The following is a 21832-nucleotide window of genomic DNA, read 5'->3' on the forward strand; positions in this document are numbered from 1 at the left end:
CCCCCACATCGAATGATTTCCACGTCATCACGCACACCCACCCTAAATCGTGCGATTTCACGCCTAGACGTCATGGCGCACCGCTCGTGGGTTCGATATTTTTTTTCCTAGCCAAGATGGCGGCGGTGTGAGTGTGGAACTGAATGGGCGACGCGGATTGTAAAACTGTACAAAAATTAATAAAAATAATGTACGCCTCGTTTTTAGGGGAGCCTCGTTTATTAACGTATTCCCGTTAAAATCCCGTCGAGACTCGATTTTTTCCAACCAACTAGGATGTTTATATCATGACACAGAGCAAAAAGAAGAAACGGGTGAATCGCAGTCTGCTGCTGGCCAAGAAAATCATCATCAAGGATGGCGGAACGGTGAGTTCATTAAATAATATACAAATAAAACAATCTTTAGACACACAGGGTGCTGTGTTTTAATAATACATGTTTGGTTTCACTGTTAAAGAATGAGTACAGGTTGAAGAATGAATGCTGTCATCTTGAGTAAGTTAGTAATGGCAACTTCCTGTGGTTTGGCCAGGCAGCATCTTCCACCTGTACCTGAAATCCATTCAGATAAACGATAAAATGTCACCTGGGGATGATTATTATATATTTTTGAATATACTGTCACCATAGTGATCATATTACTGTTATTACAGCTACTGGGTAGCAAAAAGTATTATTGCATTGCAAAATATTGCATTGCATCACACATTATCAGACGCTAAATATAAACGTGTTTGTGCCCTATTTAAAATAAGAGCATTTTAATGTTCAACACTCTTAAATACTCAAACCATCCTGTCCGACATCTACAACTATTTTCCCTCATTCTGATGAATATGAACTGCCCTGTATTTGTATGAGATTCTGTCATGTGCTGCTGCTGCTTCATGATTGGCTGATTGGAGAAGTTTAAGTACAGGTGTTTCTATTAAAGTGGCCTGTGTGTGTGTGTGTGTGTGTGTGTGTGTGTGTGTGTGTGTGAGTAAACAGTCAGTGACAGCTGTGCATTTCACACACAGGCTTTCATCGGTGTCCTACCTTAATCAGTCCACCTCTTAATACAATCATTATGAAGCCACACCTATAGAAACCATCAGTATTATACAGAAAAATGAGCAGAGAGGAGTAAGGGCCTTGATCAAGGGCCCGACTGTCAAGCTTGGGAGTGATAGATAGATAGATAGATAGATAGATAGATAGATAGATAGATAGGCAGGCTGCAAGACAGACAGACAGACAGACAGATAGATAGATAGATAGACTGCAAGTCAGACAGACAGACAGACAGATAGACAGAAAAAGATAGATAGATAGATAGATAGATAGATAGATAGATAGATAGATAGATAGATAGATAGGCAGGCTGCAAGACAGACAGACAGATAGATAGACAGATAGATAGATAGGCTGCAAGTCAGACAGACGGACGAATGGATAGATGGATGGATGGAGAGCTGGATAGATAAATAGATTGTATAGAAATTCTAATGAAATCGGACACTACTGGACACAGCTAATGTAAATGCTATGAACTGAAGAGACTAGAATATTGGGTATAATTTAATACGTATTCATGGACACAAATATATTAAACCGTAAATCAGTGAGTCTTCTAGAGTTTAGCAGAGAAGGCCTTGCTAACCCTGATGGCCCACCACTAAAAACAGTAATGTACAGTACATCAGTATCAGAACCAAAAAGGTTGGAACGTCATATTGTAATTTAATTTATTATAGATCCTGATATCACTATTTTCCACTGATGTAAACAAGCACAGATATATTTTGTGATGTTCGGTACAGGTGCTGGTAAACTCGAGCGTGCCACTGATGCATGAATTGTGATGTTAAGCGTCATTTTTTTCATCATCAACAACTTCCTGCTATTTGGCACCTACTGAAACTCAGCAGCATGAACTAGGACAGGAAAAAGAAATTTACTTGAAATGAAAGTGATGATGATGTGATCATGAAATGAACATTTTCGGTTTTCAAGGCATTTTATTTTTTGGTTTTCATGATGGTGCAGCAAATACAGTAAAAACCAAAAAAGCGCTTAAAGTGTGTTAAGTGTTTTATTGCTTTTTTACCATAGCAACATTTTCATTGATGACCAGTTGGTACTTGTTGCATTGCAGCAGATATAAATAGCCTTTACATTACCATTCTCTCCCTCATTCACTCATTCATTCACTCATTCATTCACTGTTTCTTTACCACTTTAAATGAATAAGGCAACAGCAGCTTGTGTTACAGAGGTCCATAGTACAGGAGAAAGCTGTGGTAATAGGTAACATTTGACTGGTTTGCAAAAGCAATACAGACGTTGTTGTTACTTAGTTGGTTGTAATGTTTTCCATTTAATACAGGGTTTTCACAGGGTCTTAAAAAGACTAAAATATCAAAATTTAACGATTTTAAATGTCTCAAATTCGATGTTGTTGGTCTTACGTAATATTGAACACGTCTTAATTTATTCTGATGTAGTAGTAGTTCTTTCATTCGCTAGTACAAATATAATTTATTATGACTACATATAAGAGCAGCATGTAACAGCCATTCAGTTTTCTGTTACTTACGTGACTCTCTTAGACGTAAAGCGGATTTTAGTTTAGCTATGGGAAATGCAGGTTTAACGATTCTCGGCTTGATAAAAAATATTTCAGAGTTTGGTTAAGGCCGTTTACTAACGTTTGTCTGTGTGTTTTTGATGTCGTGATATAGGTGTTAAGTTTCTTTCTTAGTGGTATAGAAAGTTTTAAATTTGACTTTGTAAAACCCGCAGAAACCCTGTAGTAGCAACAAATGAAAGGATAACACTTTTGAAAAACAAAACTTAGTTGTAAATAGTTATTTTATAACCCCCCCCCCTTTATCTTATACTTGGTAATAATTTGAGTATAATTTATAAATAAAACACAGTAATTGTACATGTCATTATATGCAGTTTGAAATACGCTATACAATTTTACTGAAATGAGTTTAAAATAAAACATAAAGTAGAAAAAAAAATGTGAATGACGAGCCCTTCCTTTTTTTTTGCTTTACTACTGAAACAGAAAAGAGGAAAAACGTCTTTTGATTGTTTCTAAACATACAAAAGAGGAATATGACCGGGTTTTATTGGTTTAATTACACAGTCTAGTAACCAAAATCTCACAATTACTCACAAGTAAGATGCCTTAAATAAAGTTCACAATATGACTTTCCAATCGGACATCGTATCCTTGAAGTGGATTTCATTGAGGTCTGTTCTTAGGAAGAAATGTCCAGAGATATGCAACATATTTACTGAATGCAGATCTACTAGAATGGGGTTGTTGTGAGGTTGTTCTGGGTTATTCTGGTAATGAGTATCCGAAGATCAGAGGTGGCAAAAGTGCACACATCCTTTATTCAAGTAGATACTCATGTTTTTAAAGACTCTGGTAAAAGTTTTTCCTCACATCATATTAATATTTTAGTATAAAAGAATTTTCTAAAAAGTTATTTAATGAATGTATCCAAGCTGAACATCCACCATATAGAACACAAGCAGAGAAAAGATGATGATAATCAGGTGATCAGGAATGTCTCTGTTCTCACTCATGTTTACATCGCTGACTCCCTCTGTCTCATCCACGTTAACCCCAGACTTCTTGTTGCCTCCTGTCTTGCTCGGTGTTAGCTTTGTGGGCTAGCCAACGTCTGTGGTGCCAGAAAATGATACACGAATTGTAGATTAAAAAAGCCACACAATGACAAGAAATCGGTTAATGGGCTGAAAACGGTGCGCAATGAGAGGGAAAAATATTGTTCGTCGCCAAATTAGATTAAAACTAAAGTAATGAGTCCGTTTTAAAAATGTAAGAAGTAGAAAGTACGGATATTTGTGTCAAAAATGTAATGAATGAAAGTAAAAAGTTGGCTGAAAAATAAATCGTAAAGTTAAGTACTAATACCAGATTACTCTAAGTACAGGAACCAAGTATTTGCACTTTATTACTTCCCACCTCTGTCGAAGATTTTGTACATGATATTAAGTTGTAGGAAGATTACATATGCTGGACTTGTTTGCTGTCTCTCAGTTGTTGCTTCTGAATAGGATGTAGTGATCATATGATCTTTTCAGAGTGAAGCTCAGTTTCTCTCATGGCCAGTCTTCTATGTTTGGTTATTTAGTTGTGTTATGTGTAATCGTGCTTGTATTGGTTCATGTCTGGCATTGCCGTAGAGTGCAGTAGTAGTGTAGTGTTGTTGGTTTGTCCAAACCAGACACTGATTTCTCATATGTTTTCGCATATATATTGTTGATCAGTTATTTTAGGGTCCCTGGTGGTCTAGTGGTTAGGATGCGGCACTCTCATCACTGTGGCCCGGGTTCGATTCCCGGTCAGGGAAACAACCCCAGCCATTAGGGTTACACAAGCCAGTGCACTCTTAATGCCGGCCCCAAGCGCAGATAGGTGGGGAGGGTTGCGTTAGGAAGGGCATCCAGCGTAAAAACATGTGCCAAATCAAACATGCGGATGATCCGCTGTGGCGACCCCTAACGGGAGAAGCCGAAAGAAATAACAAGATTGTTGATCAGTTATTTTACATCCGGTTTGTTCAAAAGTCCCACAAAATTCAAATAACTCCAACAATAAGCTGGCAAGACACTGTAAATGATCCCAAATTTTGCATCAAAAACATGCAACAACCATTTCATCCTATCGTTTTAATTTTCATTTCATAAGAGAATGAACACACTTGCGTTTCTGCGTTTACGCAAGTCTCCCGATGGACTTTTATCAGTCACTAAATTGTAGGAAAAGAGCCATAGGTTAAACCATGAAGTGTGAATGTTTCACAATAGCAGGAGAGAGATTGTATAAAAGATTATTTGTTTCAGCATGCTTATTTTATTCCATTTTTCGAATATTTCCCTGGATCCAAATCCGTCATTGGTTTATTTTTAATGGTGCTTTTGTCATGGACTCCAGCTGTTTTGTTGTTTGCACATTGTTTAATATTACTACAAGACAGAAAGTGATTAAAGATGTCTCTAAATCTGAATACAAAATATTAAAAAAATTATATTCTATTATGATTTTTTGTTTGTTTTTTTAAACCTATACAGCATCTGTCAGACATCCTTATCTAAAGCAACTTGCAATTATGTTATTTATATAATTGAGCAGATGAGGTCTAAGGGATTTGGTCAAGGTCCTGGTCCTCAACTCTTAAACCTATTGTGCCTGTCAAACTTTGGAAACACAGTGTCTTTTGTTGTTCTTGAGAGACACATGCATTGTCCTTTTGTTTATATGTAACAAATTTGGTCATTTAACAGTAATGTGACCAAACAAAATTATAAATGTAACAGATGTTCCACTTTATTTTCAATGAAAAATCCTCCTTTGGTATGAATATCAGTTTTATATACTCTTCACATCTGGGCGGTTTGTTTCTCCAAACTTTCAGCTGATATTCTTTACAATGCCTCTTGTGAAACTTGTCAAAGGAGTTCTTCACTAGTTGGAGATTTGTTTCTTTTGGTCCAGTTCATCCCAGGGCAGGGCAGGCCATTCCATGATAGATAACACTCCAGTCGACTGTTTGCTTTCTAAATAATGATTACAGAACTTTGACATATGCATCGTCTTGTCTTGTTGTATGGCGAAGCCGGTTCCAATAAGCCGCAGTCCAGAAGATGGAATTGCATAGTGTTGAAGTATGGAATGGTAGCGATGTTGGTTCCTTTAACCTAGAATAAAGTCTCCAACATTTTCTGCTCTAGATAAACCCCATACCATCTCCATATTTGATTGTGGGTGTGAGGCAGACTGCTAACATCTTCTCTTCTGCTCTCCGTCATACACAAGTTCTTCTATTAGAGCCAAAGAATGTCAAACTTGGACTCATCTGTCTAGAGAACTGTCTAATTCTTGTGTAGAACATAAATGTGTCTCAAAAAAACACTAGGTTTCCAAGCTTTTGACAGACACTGGTTTTTATGAAATGCTTTTTTTTGTTTCAAACACACGCCTGTAAATTCTTCACCGTGTCCCTGATAATGTCGTGTTGTCTCGTTGATAATTACAAGTTTCTGAGCGTCACTAATACTGAATCACCTCCCGAGCATTTACATTTGATTTCCTTCATTCTTTTTGTCTTGCAAAACTCTCACCTCCTGTATTTTATGCAGACACATAAACAGAACTATACGCAGCTATAACAGAACTATAAGCAGCTATAACAGAACTATACGCAGCTATAACAGAACTATAAGCAGCTATAACAGAGCTATATGCAGCTATAACAGAACTATTAGCAGCTATAACAGAGCTATATGCAGCTATAACAGAACAATAAGCAGCTATAACAGAGCTATATGCAGCTATAACAGAACTATAAGCAGCTATAACAGAGCTATATGCAGCTATAACACAGCTATACGCAGCTATAACAGAACTTTAAGCAGCTATAACAGAACTATTAGCAGCTATAACAGAGCTATAAGCAGCTATAACAGAACTATTAGCAGCTATGACAGAGCTATTAGCAGCTATAACAGAACTAAACGCAGCTATGACAGAGCTATTAGCAGCTATAACAGAACTATAAGCAGCTATAACAGAACTATACGCAGCTATAACAGAACTATAAGTAGCTATAACAGAACTATAAGCAGCTATAACAGAACTATAAGCAGCTATAACAGAACTATAAGCAGCTATAACAGAACTATACGCAGCTATGACAGAGCTATTAGCAGCTATAACAGAACTATAAGCAGCTATAACAGAACTATAAGCAGCTATAACAGAACTATAAGCAGCTATAACAGAACTATTAGCAGCTATGACAGAGCTATTAGCAGCTATGACAGAGCTATTAGCAGCTATAACAGAACTAAACGCAGCTATGACAGAACTATTAGCAGCTATAACAGAGCTATAAGCAGCTATAACAGAACTATTAGCAGCTATGACAGAGCTATTAGCAGCTATAACAGAACTAAACGCAGCTATGACAGAGCTATTAGCAGCTATAACAGAACTATAAGCAGCTATGACAGAACTATACGCAGCTATAACAGAACTATAAGTAGCTATAACAGAACTATAAGCAGCTATAACAGAACTATAAGCAGCTATAACAGAACTATAAGCAGCTATAACAGAACTATAAGCTATAACAGAACTATAAGCAGCTATAACAGAACTATACGCAGCTATGACAGAGCTATTAGCAGCTATAACAGAACTATAAGCAGCTATAACAGAACTATTAGCAGCTATAACAGAACTATTAGCAGCTATAACAGAACTATAAGCAGCTATAACAGAACTATAAGCAGCTATAACAGAACTATAAGCAGCTATAACAGAACTATACGCAGCTATGACAGAGCTATTAGCAGCTATAACAGAACTATAAGCAGCTATAACAGAACTATAAGCAGCTATAACAGAACTATAAGCAGCTATAACAGAACTATTAGCAGCTATGACAGAGCTATTAGCAGCTATAACAGAACTAAACGCAGCTATGACAGAACTATTAGCAGCTATAACAGAGCTATAAGCAGCTATAACAGAACTATTAGCAGCTATAACAGAGCTATATGCAGCTATAACAGAACTAAACGCAGCTATGACAGAGCTATTAGCAGCTATAACAGAACTATAAGCAGCTATAACAGAACTATACGCAGCTATAACAGAACTATAAGTAGCTATAACAGAACTATAAGCAGCTATAACAGAACTATAAGCAGCTATAACAGAACTATAAGCAGCTATGACAGAGCTATAGCAGCTATGACAGAGCTATTAGCAGCTATAACAGAACTATAAGCAGCTATAACAGAACTATTAGCAGCTATAACAGAACTATTAGCAGCTATAACAGAACTATAAGCAGCTATAACAGAACTATAAGCAGCTATAACAGAGCTATACGCAGCTATAACAGAGCTATAAGCAGCTATAACAGAACTATACGCAGCTATAACAGAACTATACGCAGCTATAACAGAACTATACGCAGCTATAACAGAACTATAAGCAGCTATAACAGAACTATAAGCAGCTATAACAGAACTATACGCAGCTATAACAGAACTATAAGCAGCTATAACAGAACTATAAGCAGCTATAACAGAACTATACGCAGCTATAACAGAACTATAAGCAGCTATGACAGAACTATAAGCAGCTATAACAGAACTATAGCAGCTATAACAGAGCTATGCAGCTATAACAGAACTATCGCAGCTATAACAGAGCTATACGCAGCTATGACAGAACTATAAGCAGCTATGACAGAACTATAAGCAGCTATAACAGAACTATAAGCAGCTATAACAGAACTATACGCAGCTATAACAGAACTATAAGCAGCTATAACAGAACTATAGCAGCTATAACAGAACTATAGCAGCTATAACAGAACTATAAGCAGCTATAACAGAACTATTAGCAGCTATAACAGAACTATAAGCAGCTATAACAGAACTATAAGCAGCTATGACAGAACTATAAGCAGCTATGACAGAGCTATAAGCAGCTATGACAGAACTATAAGCAGCTATAACAGAACTATACGCAGCTATAACAGAACTATAAGCAGCTATAACAGAACTATAAGCAGCTATGACAGAGCTATAAGCGGCTGTAACAGAATTATGCCAAAAGTATGTTTAAGCCCAAAGGCCACAACATTTATAGACTGGGGTTGTGAGTTAGATGGTTGCAAAGTACTTCAGCAGAGCAAAGCAAGTAATTGGGGTAGAATAGTGTAGTAAAGCTGGCAAATCAAAACTGTCAATTATTTTGGTCTTTGTAGCTTTAGAATCAGGTATTTTCTGTTGTAACAGACACCTTTTTATATTATTATTATTATTTATCTATTTTTTATTTTAAAAAAAATGTATTAGGTCAAAATATTTTGAGCTGTATTTATTTTAATATTTTTTTGGATTAGATTTGTTTCTTTTAAGTTAAATTATAAACTGATTGGAGCCCATAGCATGGCAGTGTGTAGAGCTGCTTAGCTCAAACCAGACAGGCTCATAACGCTGGTTTGAAATCTGTTAAGTGTTTAAAGGTCAACAGATAAAACAAAAAAGCCAACACGTTTACAGTACAGTCTCGCCACTGCACACAGAACCAGAGTCTGCCTGTAGGAACTGCACACTGTCATTCCATGCTGTACGAACGTTATTTTACAGCCTTTCTGAAACAATGTGATGTTTTCTGTAGACACAGCAGACTTGTGGCATGCTAGAGTTTGTTTCATTTTCACACACGGTTGCCTTGAAGATTATCTTCACTGCTGGTGAATCCGATAGAAGAGGTGGGAAGTAACGAAGTACGAGTACTTCATTCCTATACTTAAGTAGATTTTTATTGTATCAGTGTTTTACTTCACAGACAGACACGGACAACTTTTTACTTTTACTCATTACGTTTTTACACAAATATCTACTTTCTAATTTTTACATTCTCAAAACAGACTTCCTGTCATTGCGCAGCTTTTTTATATCCACTGGTGTATTGTTTCCTGGCTTTCACACTCCACATACGTAGGCTAGTTTACAAAGTTTACAATCAGCAGGGCAGAAGGTGACAAGAAGTATGTGGTTAACATAGATGGAGACGGAGGGAGGGAGTCAGCGATATAAACATGACAGAGAACAGAGACATTCCTGATCATCATCATCTTTTCTATGCTTGTGTTCTATATCAGTGGTCCCCAACCCCCCCGGGCCGCAGACCGACACCAGTCTGTGGGTCAATCGGTACCGGGCAGCAGAGAGAATACATAACTTACATTATTTTTATTTGATTTATTATCTGATTCTGAACGATGTTTTATTTCGGAAAATGACCGGACTCTCTCCGCCACATCTGTCTATGACTCACTCTTGATGCATGTCATGATGCCTCGGTCACATGTCTTACCTCCATCTTCTACCTTCTTAAAGGTGCTGCTCCAGAAGCTAACACATAATACATTACCGCTAAATTCAAACCCCCAAGCGAGCAAAATAAACAAACAACACAGTGGATTCATGTTTATTATTATATTTAGAAAATACCAGTTTTTATGCTGGTCGTATCATTTTATTTTGTTGTATTTATCCGCCACATCTTAAAGGCCGGTCCATGAAAATATTGTCTGACATTAAACTGGTCCGTGGCGCAAAACGGTTTGGGGACCGCTGGTCTATATGGTGGATGTTCAACCTGGATGTATTTATTAAGTAACAAAATTTTAAATTTCTTTTGTATTAATATATTGTATGTGTATTTTTAATGTATCGTATCATTGGTTATGCATCGAGATGCGAATTGCATTTCTAGTGCATTCTAATATAATGTTGTTTCTATATTAACAGCCATTTATAGTGAGGTTTTTTATAGTAGGTTTACGTCAGAGTTATAGAAAAAAGTTGCACGTCAGTGGTAAAGCGGGACATTTAAGCTTTCAGAGATTTTCAGAAGAGTTTTCGCTTTGTGTTATACACTTTTTAAAATAGGGGAAGAGAAGCTGGTGAATAAATGGTTTCAGCTATCATTAAGGACAGAAACTGTTTCTTGGCCAGTATGCAACACAGTTGTGTAACTCTAAATGGAGAAAAAATATCAAGTTTAATCCTTTAATCAATATAAATGTCATCATTGGTGAGTTGCTGTAAAATAAAGGAATAAAACATACCAGAACCTGATGTTATTTAAAATATATGGTGTTAAAATTAACCAACATGTTGATTTCCCTTATAACAGCACATCCCAATTTTTCATAATATTTCATACTAGATAACCGTTTATGTATGTATATGTGTCTCGTCACAGCCGCAGGGTTTTGGGTCCCCAAGTGTTTACCATGCTGTCATCGTCATATTCTTGGAGTTCTTCGCTTGGGGATTGTTGACTGCACCCACACTGGGGGTAAGTCATGATATTTTACTTATGCAGTGTATCATAGTGGCTACAAAATATTTTTTTTAATTTCATGTTGGGTGTACAATAAAAAAAAAAAAGTTGGCAAAAAGCTGTTATGGAAAAAAACCCCGGAATTTCCAGGGGGAAAAAAATCAGACTTTTTTGAACATTGCAGAAACTGGCTTTTTATTGTGCAGTGTCTTCAGTGTTTACCTCCAGAGTCTAGCGGGTGGTGCGTCAATAATAATGGTCCGTGGGGAAACACAATGCTCTGTGTGTAGTTAAATGGACTAAATGGCAAATCATTTACCAAGATGATTATTTTGTATTCGAGTTACTTGAGGAATCGCTTTAACACTAGAAGGGTTTTTTGATGCCCATTCCTGAAAAAACTGTACACAAAACCAGAGTAAAGAAAATGGCTTAGGAAATCACTCTGGATCCCTCAGATCCTAGCCATATGCTTTTTTTTTTTTACAATCTGGCTGGCACTACAGAGCACCAAACAAAATATTTATTTATTGATTTATTTATTTATTCTCTTGTTAGTTTTTTTGCTTAAATGTAATTGTTTCAAAGGTTTTTTTTTTATTGTTATCATATTCAGTATGGACTCACAGTGTTGTTTTTGATTGTCCAGGTTCTTCACGAAACATTTCCAAAGCACACGTTTTTGATGAATGGCCTCATACAGGGAGTTAAGGTGTGTTATAATTTTTTTTGTGATTGGTATATTCCCAAAAACATGACTGGAATTGTAAACGTTCGGTTCTTGATTGCCAACAGGGTCTGTTGTCGTTTCTGAGCGCTCCTTTGATCGGCGCTCTGTCTGACGTCTGGGGCAGGAAGTCGTTTCTCCTTCTGACCGTTTTCTTCACGTGTGCTCCCATCCCTCTGATGAAGATTAGCCCATGGTATGTCACCACTGCTATTTCCACACACACTTCCCACACTTCCCAGGACTGTTTCGGTGGCCTGTATCAGTTCCTCGACTTCGGTGTAGACAAGTGTATTTAGATATAATCTAGCTGAGGGAAAAAAAGGCAGGTGAAGCTGTTTAGAAGTGCAAACATGTTCACTTGATGACTTGGGTATTTAGGTAGTGTTACCTCAAGGTTCACCTCAAGTCGAAATTACAGTAATTATACGATGACAACTTGGATATTCACTGCCAAACTGTTTATCTCTTTGAACTAGGAAATCAGTCATTAAGTTAAATTATGCTCCTGACGTCCTCTTTTAAGGTATTTGCTCACAACATGTCATTACACAAAGTATTGTTTTTCCCGCTTCCAAAACATTTTGCCATCCCAACCTGACCATTATGATTTTAGTTTGTAAAAGTTTACCTTTATGGATTATAATTTAGGCATGATGTTTTTATCAGCTATCAAGCCATATAATCGATATGACCTGTAGAAAAAGAATATCATGTATTTTCATGTACCGTATTTTCCGAAATATAAACCGCTACTGTTTTCCCACGCTTTATATCGCGCAGCTTAAACAACGAAGCAGCTAATATATGGATCTGTCCTGGGTTTTTCCCGGTTTCACAAACTTCAAGCCAAAAAACTGAGCCCCATAATATTAGACCAATGAAATTGCTGAACGGGTTCAGGTGAACCAATAAAACTCTTTATATTAAATCAGATGCGCTCCCACTGAATCGGGCCGCACCACATCATAAATATGGATGATGTTCCTCTGACGTTTGACCTGCCGCTCACTCGGACTGTCTACAGGAAATGCGAATCATTCGTCACGCTGAAAACAACCGGGCATAAAAACACACTTCACCTGTGTTCTGAGCTGCACGGCATCGGGAGAAAAGCTTCACTGATGGTGATTTTTAAACGCACAACGATGCCAAAAGAAAAACTCTCGAGAGAAGTAGTTGTGAAAGGAAGGAGGAAGACAGTGAACAATGACTTTCTTGGTAGGCTACTGTTTAGATACACGCCGTGTAACAAACACTGTCTTTCATTAAAGCCTGTGTAAAGTTCATTAGTTTCAGTGTAGACACCTGCAGCTTATAGACAGGTGCGGCGTGTTTATGTTCAAAATAAATATCTTTGTCAAATTCAGTGGGTGCGGCTTATATGTGGGTGCGCTTAATAGTCCGGAAATTACGGTGTATATAAATATCAAAAATATGGAAAATTCTCAGATCACCTTGTTGGGAAGGTGTTTATTAATTTCACAGGACAATATTAAATCACTATAGTTCTACACTGCAGTCATTGAATCAGTCCTGTGCACATCCATCACCATCTGGTTTGGAGCAGCAACAAAACCCGACAGGAACAGACTGTTAAAACAGCAGAAAAAAACATTGATAGAGCTCTGACCTCAACCTTCTTGAAAACCTTTGATGAATGAATGAATTGGAACTCTGTCTGTACCCCAGGCCTCCTCACCTCACCTACAGGTGACTTTACTAAGACCCTTGTGGCTGAATGAACACAAATATCCACAAGCAAACACCAAAATCTAGTGGAACATCATCCCAGAGGATTATCATAACAGCAAATGAGGATGTGGTGTTCAAAAAGCCCATACAAATCTTATGGTCAGGTGTCGACAAGCGTTTGTGCATAATAAATTCGATCTATGTGAAAATTTATTTTGCGAATGTGTAATTCAATTTGAAGATGTGGATTTAATGTGGGTTGCTGAAAGTGTGTCCTTCTCTTCCAGGTGGTATTTTGCTGTTATTTCGGTGTCGGGAGTCTTTGCTGTGACATTCTCTGTGGTTTTTGCGTATGTGGCTGATATCACACAGGAGCATGAACGCAGTATGGCATATGGCCTGGTGGGTAAAATTATTCGTACAATAGTGATGAATGGAGATAAGCATTTTTTTCCCCATAATATCATTATGTTGTTTGTTACTCCAGACTGCACTTATTGATACTAAATAAAAAAAAAAATGGAAAACAGCAATTTATGCAGAAATCTCACTTGATGTTATTCTAATGGTTCCCATTAGGTTTCAGCCACTTTTGCGGCGAGCCTGGTGACCAGCCCAGCCATCGGTGCCTACCTCAGCCGAGCGTACGGAGACAGTCTGGTGGTGGTTCTAGCATCAGCGATCGCCATGCTGGACATCTGCTTCATCCTAGTGGCTGTTCCTGAATCACTACCAGAGAAAATGAGACCGGCGTCATGGGGAGCACCGATCTCCTGGGAACAGGCTGATCCCTTTGCCGTGAGTGTGCTTTATCCTGTGGAAATGTTAATAGAACATTGAAGGAACAACAACTGTGTGCAGAGTAGGGCTGCTGCTATCGATTATGTTAGTAATCGACTATTCTAACAACTGTTCAATCAATTAAACGAGTAATTTTCTTTATTAGAGTGCGATACTAAATAAGAGAGAGAAAATTAGACAATAAATAAACATTAATTTGTTTTTCTTTTTAAGGCACAATTTTATTTTTATTGCTGAAATTGCATACAAGAACCCAACTAAACCCATTTAGTGCATTTAATAGCCATATTACTTCAAAATACAAATACAGTGCTTCACAGTGGCCGTGTAGAGCAGGTTATGGGAAAAAAAACGTGCTCCGCTACCTGCTCTACACGGCCACTGCCCAGGGACGTTTTGACCGCACCGTATATAAAGAAAAATATAAAAATCTATTTTAAATGACTTTAAAGAACATAATGAAGACCCCGTACAGTGCGACTACCAATTTTAGTGTGAAATGATCCCGATTTCTTTGGACTGAATCTTTTCATCACCCCTCACTGTTTTCGCTCCGTTCCTCCATTTTTCATCATGAAGCATCTTTTGTGTTCCCTGTCCAGAGCGCTAAAGTGTTTAGCGGGTGATGCATCAGTAATAATGGTCCGTGGGAAACGCTGTTCTCTGTGTGTAGTTAAATGGACTAAACGGAGCATCGTTTTAACGAGGTTCTAAACGAAGCTTCGTTTGGTCCATTTAACGAAACACGGAGCACTGGGGGGAGATTCAGGCTGAAGAAAACGCTGATGAATTTTTGTAATCGAATTACTCAAGGTAGTGAAGGAATCGCTTCAGCCTCAGTGCAGAGCATCGTGACTGATCTACATGAGTGGATCACTTGTAGCACATTGCAAATGGCTGGATGGATGGTTTGATAAAAGCCAGATGAATTAATTATTGGTTCCATGGACAGATAAAAACTGATTTAAAAACTGCATGTTGTGTTCACTTGTGTTATCTTTTACTAATATTTAAATTAGTTTGATGATCTTAAACATTCAAGTGTGACAAACATGCAATAAAATAAGAAATCCGGAAGGGGGCAAACACTTTTTCACACCACTGTATTAAGATTGTGGATGCTTGGTCAAAAAGACAGACAGACTAATGGATTGATGAATCCTTGTGCATGATGATGAACAGATAGAAATGTAGTAAATGAGATTATACATACAGTGTGATAGCGTCAGTGTTAAAATGAGAGTATAAATTTATCCTGCAGTGTTGCACCACACACCTTTAAAAATAACTCTAATGCTCGATAATGGGACCAGTGATGCAATCAGTATTTAAGATCCTAAAATATCTCACACACACACACACAAACACACTGAACATCCAACTGTTCTTCGTGTGTCGCAATCAGCCTGTTTCAGCTGTCTGTGAAAGCAGAGTGTGTTCAGTACAGAGGCTGTGTAATTGTTCTCTGTATAGAAAGAGATCAGAAATGGAGGCAGGTTCAGGACGCGACTCTCACACTCTGATCTACAGATGCGACAAAATGTACAAAACCTGTATTAAAACGTAACATGTTAGGAATTAAACACCAATACAGTTGTGTTGTGAGGTGGTAAAGTGGAGTAACTTTTACTGTTACTCCAGAGCTACTGTTATAGAAAATAATCAACACCTTCTGACCAATTTAAGAGCTGTTATAATATTGTATATGTTTTTCCTGTTTTTTAAACCAGCATCATTTGCAGTGATGTGTAGTAAAAGTAGTGTATTCTTTTCCTCTGGGGATGCTGCTCTGATGGCGCATACTCAAGAAGTACTGCAAAATAATGTGTTTTGTCAAAAGCAAACCAGGATGTCAAGTACATACTTGTCTTTTTCTCTTTCTCTCTGTCTCGGTAGTCCCTGAAGAAGGTGGGTCAGGACTCCACAGTGCTCCTCATCTGTATTACAGTATTCCTGTCATACCTTCCGGAGGCTGGCCAGTACTCCAGCTTCTTTCTCTACCTGCGACAGGTCTGTTTAAACCATTTTGCTGTTTCATGTCGTATACAGTGTATTTATATAGAGTATAAAACAGTTTTTTGTATTTTTTTTAAGACACATGCATGTTCCTTTTGTTTATATACAAAAACTAGGTAATTGACCAAAGAAATATATAAATGTACAGATATTGCACTTTTTTTCCCCCTATTCAAAAAATCCTCTGTTTGCATGAATAACCGCTTTACACACACTTGGCATCCGGACAGCTCATCGTCTTATTGTATGGTGATGTCGGTTCCAATGACGGAATCGCTTGGTGTTGAAGTGTGGAACGGTGGCCATGTTGATTCAGTTTTTCTTTCACCCAGAATATTTCTCCAACCTTCCCTGCTTCAATGCAACCCCACACCATTACGCTTCCACGTCCATGTTTGACTGAGGGGATAAGGCAGTCTTATAACATCATCTCTCTTCTCTTTTCTTTATGTTCATCTGTTAGAGCCAAAAATGTCCAATTCGAACTCTACAGAACTTTTTTCCACTAAATATACAGCTTTGTGACTGATTATACAGTTTGTTGCATAGAAACAAATTGGAACATGCATGTGTCTCGAAAACCTTCTTTACGTATTTATCATAGGTCTAGAAACACAAAGACTTTCATGACATGATAAATATGTAAAGAATGTAAGTAAAGAAAAAACACACCATTTCATGCAGTTAGAGGAATATAATTTAGTTAGGCTGGTATTTTGTCGTTTGTTTTTCCATTTAGAGCACTTTATTCCTCTTATAATACTACAGTTACCCACTGATTATAATTTTTGTTAATTAAATAATGACTAGAATTGACTTTTTTAGGAGTCCACATTAAATTTTTGTGGTTTAATTACTTTTTCTAAAGTTTACAAATTAAAAAATTGAAAAATGATTGTAAACAGTTACACCTTTTAATGTTAACATTAGTGTTCGAATGATAAATGATTCATTCATTAATGAATTTCATTCTTTATTTATTTTGAAAACAGATAATGGGCTTTTCATCTGAAAGTGTTGCTGCTTTTATAGCTGTACTAGGATTACTTTCAATTGTTGCACAGGTTTGTCTTTTAATTCTTAATATTTTTTTTATTTGACATGCTTTTTGAGGATTGAGATTTATGAAAGCATGTTTTTATTTATTTTTTCTTTCTCCCCTTCAGACTGTAGTGTTAAGTTTACTAATGCGTTCCATCGGGAACAAGAACACGATCCTGCTGGGTTTGGGCTTCCAGATCCTCCAGCTGGCGTGGTACGGGTTCGGTTCCGAGCCGTGGTGAGTGTGAAGGCGAGGGCTTGTGGTCATGTGACTTTTTAGAAGTGATTTTCAGAGATGTGATGACTATGTTCTTGTCTCGTTAGGATGATGTGGGCTGCAGGTGCTGTAGCGGCCATGTCCAGCATCACTTTCCCAGCTGTAAGTGCACTAGTGTCCCGCACGGCAGACCCGGACCAGCAAGGTGAAACTCTTTCTCTTAGGTTTATAGTATAGCAAAATCATAGTATATTTATATAGCAGGGTTTCAATAGTCTTTTTGACCGTAAAAAGTCTAAAATAATTTTAAAGGTGTCTTTAATTTTCCAAACTCTATGTATTGCAGACTGATTGAAATGCTGATGCAGCACTTAAGAATGTTTTTTTGTTTGTTAGATTCCTTTGCATTCTTTTCTGTAGTTCTTTCGTCCGCTAGTCCGAATATATTTCAGTGTATTGCAAATACAAATGAGACCAACATGCAACAGCCAATCGGCTTTCTGTTATTGGTCTGAATCTCTTTTGGATTGACGTGAAATAGATTTGATTTTTGCAGTTTTGGCTAATTGTGCTTATTTGTGTTCTGTGGTTTTGATTTTGTAAACAGGTCTTAAATATCATTCTTAATAGTCTTAAAAAGGTCTTAAAAAGTCTTAAATTTGACTGTGGTGAAACCTGCAGAAACTATTAGAATACTGACATCAGAATAATGCTTCAAAGGGAAAACTCAATTACAAATAAATTAGAACTGGATTGTGTGGCGTGTCTGCTGGACCCCTGAACATACTTTTACTCTGGAAGAGTGGAATGGGGAAGTGTAACTCAGTGGTTAAATGATTGACTGCTGATCGAAAGCTTGTGAGGTCAAATCCCAGCAATACCAAGCTGCCACTTGAGCAAAACCCTAAAATGCTCAGCTGTATAAAAATCACAAAGAAATATATAAGTGGCATTGGTCTTTAGATCTGAAGGCCATAGGTTCAAATCCAGGTAGCCCATTGGATAAGACTTTGGACTTCAGATTGGAAGGTCATGGGTTCATATCCCAGCACCACCAAGCTGCCACTGCTGGGCTCTTGACCAAGACCCTTAACTCTCAATTGCTCAGCTGTAACTGTAAATATAAAGGCTCTGCCAAATAGCATAAATGTAAATTATGTATGTAAATCCCAGCCACACCAAGCTGCCTCTCCTGGGCCCCTGAGCAAGGCCCTTTACCCCATAGCTGCTAAGTAGTATGAATGAGATAAAATGTCTCGAGATATGGGCATCTACCAAATGGAATTAATGCAAATGTAAACGAAACGGGTGCATAAAAAAAAATTGTGATTTGCAGCAGAATTGCTGATCTAATCAACACCCCTGACCAATCAGAATCCATTATCCAATGTGTGTTTGTGTTTGTGTGTGTGTATACAGGTGTGGGCCAGGGAATGATAACAGGAATCCGTGGTCTGTGTAATGGACTCGGCCCGGCTCTTTATGGCTTCATCTTCTACATTTTTCACGTGGAGCTGGACGAGGTTCCTGACGGAGGGGAAGATGTCGAGCGTCACACTCAGCTTCACCAGCAGGTGGCCACTCCACACGTTTTAGGCACTCCATGACCTCGAAAACTAATCTCCATTCACACACTTTACCAGTTGATGCCTTTTTTTTTTAATAATCTTTTAAACCTTTGCAATCGCAAAAAAATGAACAAAACCACTCCTTATTCCTCAAAATCAAACATAATAGTTTTTTAAATAAAATGGGCGGAGCTAGGTAACTGTCACCTTTCTGTTGACAAGGGTTATAAGGCCTGAAAGATATAGACTGAAGCCAAGAAATAAGCACATCATTTACGTAATATACTGGGATATTGTTATGATTTTACAGTTATATGATTACTCCTGGAACATTCCTGGAATGTCTGAAACATTTTTAAACCTACAAGTTTCTTTCCTCTCGTTATGCTGATTTTCTGACTCCCTCTCTTTCCAGAGTGCTATAATTCCGGTCCTCCATTTCTTTTCGGAGCGTGCTCAGTGCTGCTGGCGCTCCTCGTGGCGTTATTCATCCCTGAACACACACCGCTGGGCAGCCGATCGGGCAGCTGGAAGAAACACGCATCGGCTCACGGGCACCAGCACAGCGCTCAGCCTCCGGAGGCTAAAGAGCCTCTGCTGCAGGACACCAACGTGTGAAAGAAAACCCTAAAACCAGAGACGTGACAAATTGCAATCTATATCAAACCCAGAGCTTTTTAAAAAAACAAACATGTATATTAAAAACAAACAAAAAAAAACGTGTACACAGAGGAACATATATTTAATGACGGTTCTGTGCAGTGGCACCTTTGCAGTGGCTTGTATTTATTCATTTTATAGTTTTTGCTGAACTTTTTTTTTTTTGCTCTCAAAGTTGCATTCCCCTTTCGGACAGGGCTCACTCAGGGACACGAAGCTCGGCCAGGAGCGTTTCTGAACGCAGCATGCTAACACATACATGCCTCACGTTAATGGAAGAGCTCAGTTATCCAGCGTTTCTCTTCATGCGCATTCACACCTACTGTTCGGTTTCTCGATTTGGAGTTCGATCGGGTCTTTTGGTTCTCCGATTTGGTTTGCACATAATGAAACAAACTGAAATAAACCAATAAAAAATTCTGTCTGAAGTTTAAGATCTACTTCTAAAAATACATACGTATACGTACATACACTTCTGTGTAACGTTTGCGAGTCCAAACACGCGTTGATGGGTTTTATTTTCGAACGCAACACAGATTCAAAGCTGTACTAATGTGAGATGGTCAGTTCAGTATATGACTGTAGTTTTTCCACAAATTTCAGTCAATTTGCACATCTGTTTGGTTTCTTGAGGGAAAAGTATATTTGAGCATATTTTTTTGGTTGATCTCACCACCAGAATAGAAAAGCATGATGGTTGACGTAATGTGTACTCTGGGGTTTTCGGCTGACGTTGAATTCCACTGCATGATGGCTACATTATCCTTTTATCCACAACTGGAGCACAAGCTCTTCGTATCTGACCGACTGCATTAGGAAAATCGGGACGTCGTGTGTGTGTTCGATTTCCTTTAATGCCACGCCAAAAACTAATCGGCTGGTTTGACGCCTGTCGTTTTCCTTACACCGGCTTCAGTCAGTTCTACATCTCCAGCTCGGTTTTCCGTCTCTCTAATCCACACTGGCATCTGTGTATCATTCATACCACTTCAGTTATTATTGGTGCCTTTGTTTATTCTTTTTTTCGTTTTGTGTTCCTGTGATAAGCGTGATAGACTCACTCTATGATGAGAACAGTTCAGCGTATCAGAGCGGGAAACGCTTACATGCAGAGCTTTAGGAATGTCGTGGAACGGAACGGAATCGTATGCAGGAAGTAGTAGAGGAACTTCAGTGGCCTTGTGTACTTTTTCAGGGTTTTTTTTTTCTTCTTCTTCTCATTTTGACCAAATAGAGGTTTTTATTGAATGATGGCAGGTGTGAATTAGCTGTGTTCTGGTTATTTATGATTTCCGCATGCTTTTCTATGTTTTCTCGTCATGTTTTGCTGCCTTTTATTATTAATTTTTAACATACAGTAAAACTGTAATCAGCTAAGCGTGTAAATATGACATGACGTACCTTTAAAACATTTCAATAAAAGTATTTTTGACATTCAAACCTGGATTTGTGCTTTTACTTTTAATTCCTGTGTTTTGCTTTTCAGTCCCAGTGAAGGTGTGGCCTGTGTGTCAGTCTCAGTGAAGGAGGTGTGGCCTGTGTGTGTCAGTCTCAGTGAAGATGTGGCCTGTGTGTGTCAGTCTCAGTGAAGGAGGTGTGGCCTGTGTGTGTCGACCCAGTGAAGGAGGTGTGGCCTGTGTTTGTCAGTCTCAGTGAAGGAGGTGTGGCCTGTGTGTGTCAGTCCCAGTGAAGGAGGTGTGGCCTGTGTTTGTCAGTCCCGGTGAACAAGGTGTGGCCTGTGTGTGTCAGTCCCAGTGAAGGAGGTGTGGCCTGTGTGTGTCAGTCCCACTGAAGGTGTGGCCTGTGTGTGTCAGTCTCAGTGAAGGAGGTGTGGCCTGTGTGTGTCAGTCCCACTGAAGGAGGTGTGGCCTGTGTGTGTCAGTTCCACTGAAGGTGGTGTGGCCTGTGTGTCAGTCCTAATGATCATGGTTTCAGCATTTCATGCTTAATGAAGGAGGTGTGGTCTCAGTCTGCCCCATTCCAGGAAGTCTTGTGTGTTATTACCAGTAAAGGAGGTGTGACCTATGTGTCATTCAAAGTAAAGGAGGCTTGGCAACGACAGGCTAAGACATCTAAAGGAGTTTAGGAGTGGCTTATGTGTAAGTCCCAATAAAGGAGGTGTGGCCCTTTGTGATAGAAGGATGGCTTTAGGTTTTCATGCCTAAGGAAGGAGGCGTGGTCTCTGTCTATCCCATTCAG

The 21832-nt window shown here is 38.4% G+C and overlaps 1 protein-coding gene across 1 annotated transcript; it reads left to right on the forward strand.

Moving 5' to 3' along the window:
- Positions 1-60: 60 nt before the first annotated feature.
- mfsd14a1 (major facilitator superfamily domain containing 14A 1) lies at positions 61-20053 on the forward strand. Its single transcript, XM_046857538.1, has 12 exons — positions 61-368; positions 10828-10923; positions 11558-11620; positions 11704-11831; positions 13618-13732; positions 13910-14128; positions 16028-16141; positions 17140-17211; positions 17314-17426; positions 17513-17610; positions 18825-18979; positions 19389-20053. Exons 1-12 carry the CDS (start codon positions 288-290, stop codon positions 19602-19604), a joined length of 1470 nt encoding a protein of 489 aa, XP_046713494.1. The 5' UTR covers positions 61-287; the 3' UTR covers positions 19605-20053.
- Positions 20054-21832: the final 1779 nt, after the last annotated feature.

Source organism: Silurus meridionalis, chromosome 9, assembly GCF_014805685.1.
Source record: "Silurus meridionalis isolate SWU-2019-XX chromosome 9, ASM1480568v1, whole genome shotgun sequence".
In the NCBI taxonomy this organism is placed as follows: Eukaryota; Metazoa; Chordata; class Actinopteri; order Siluriformes; family Siluridae; genus Silurus; species Silurus meridionalis.

Excerpts from the sequence above, each read along its gene's own strand:
- mfsd14a1 (XM_046857538.1), top strand. The coding sequence starts at position 288 with ATGACACAGAGCAAAAAGAAGAAACGGGTGAATCGCAGTCTGCTGCTG. Across the intron at positions 16,142-17,139 it reads TCTTTCTCTACCTGCGACAG|ATAATGGGCTTTTCATCTGA; the intron begins GTCTGTTTAAAC and ends TTTTGAAAACAG. Across the intron at positions 17,212-17,313 it reads TACTTTCAATTGTTGCACAG|ACTGTAGTGTTAAGTTTACT; the intron begins GTTTGTCTTTTA and ends TCTCCCCTTCAG.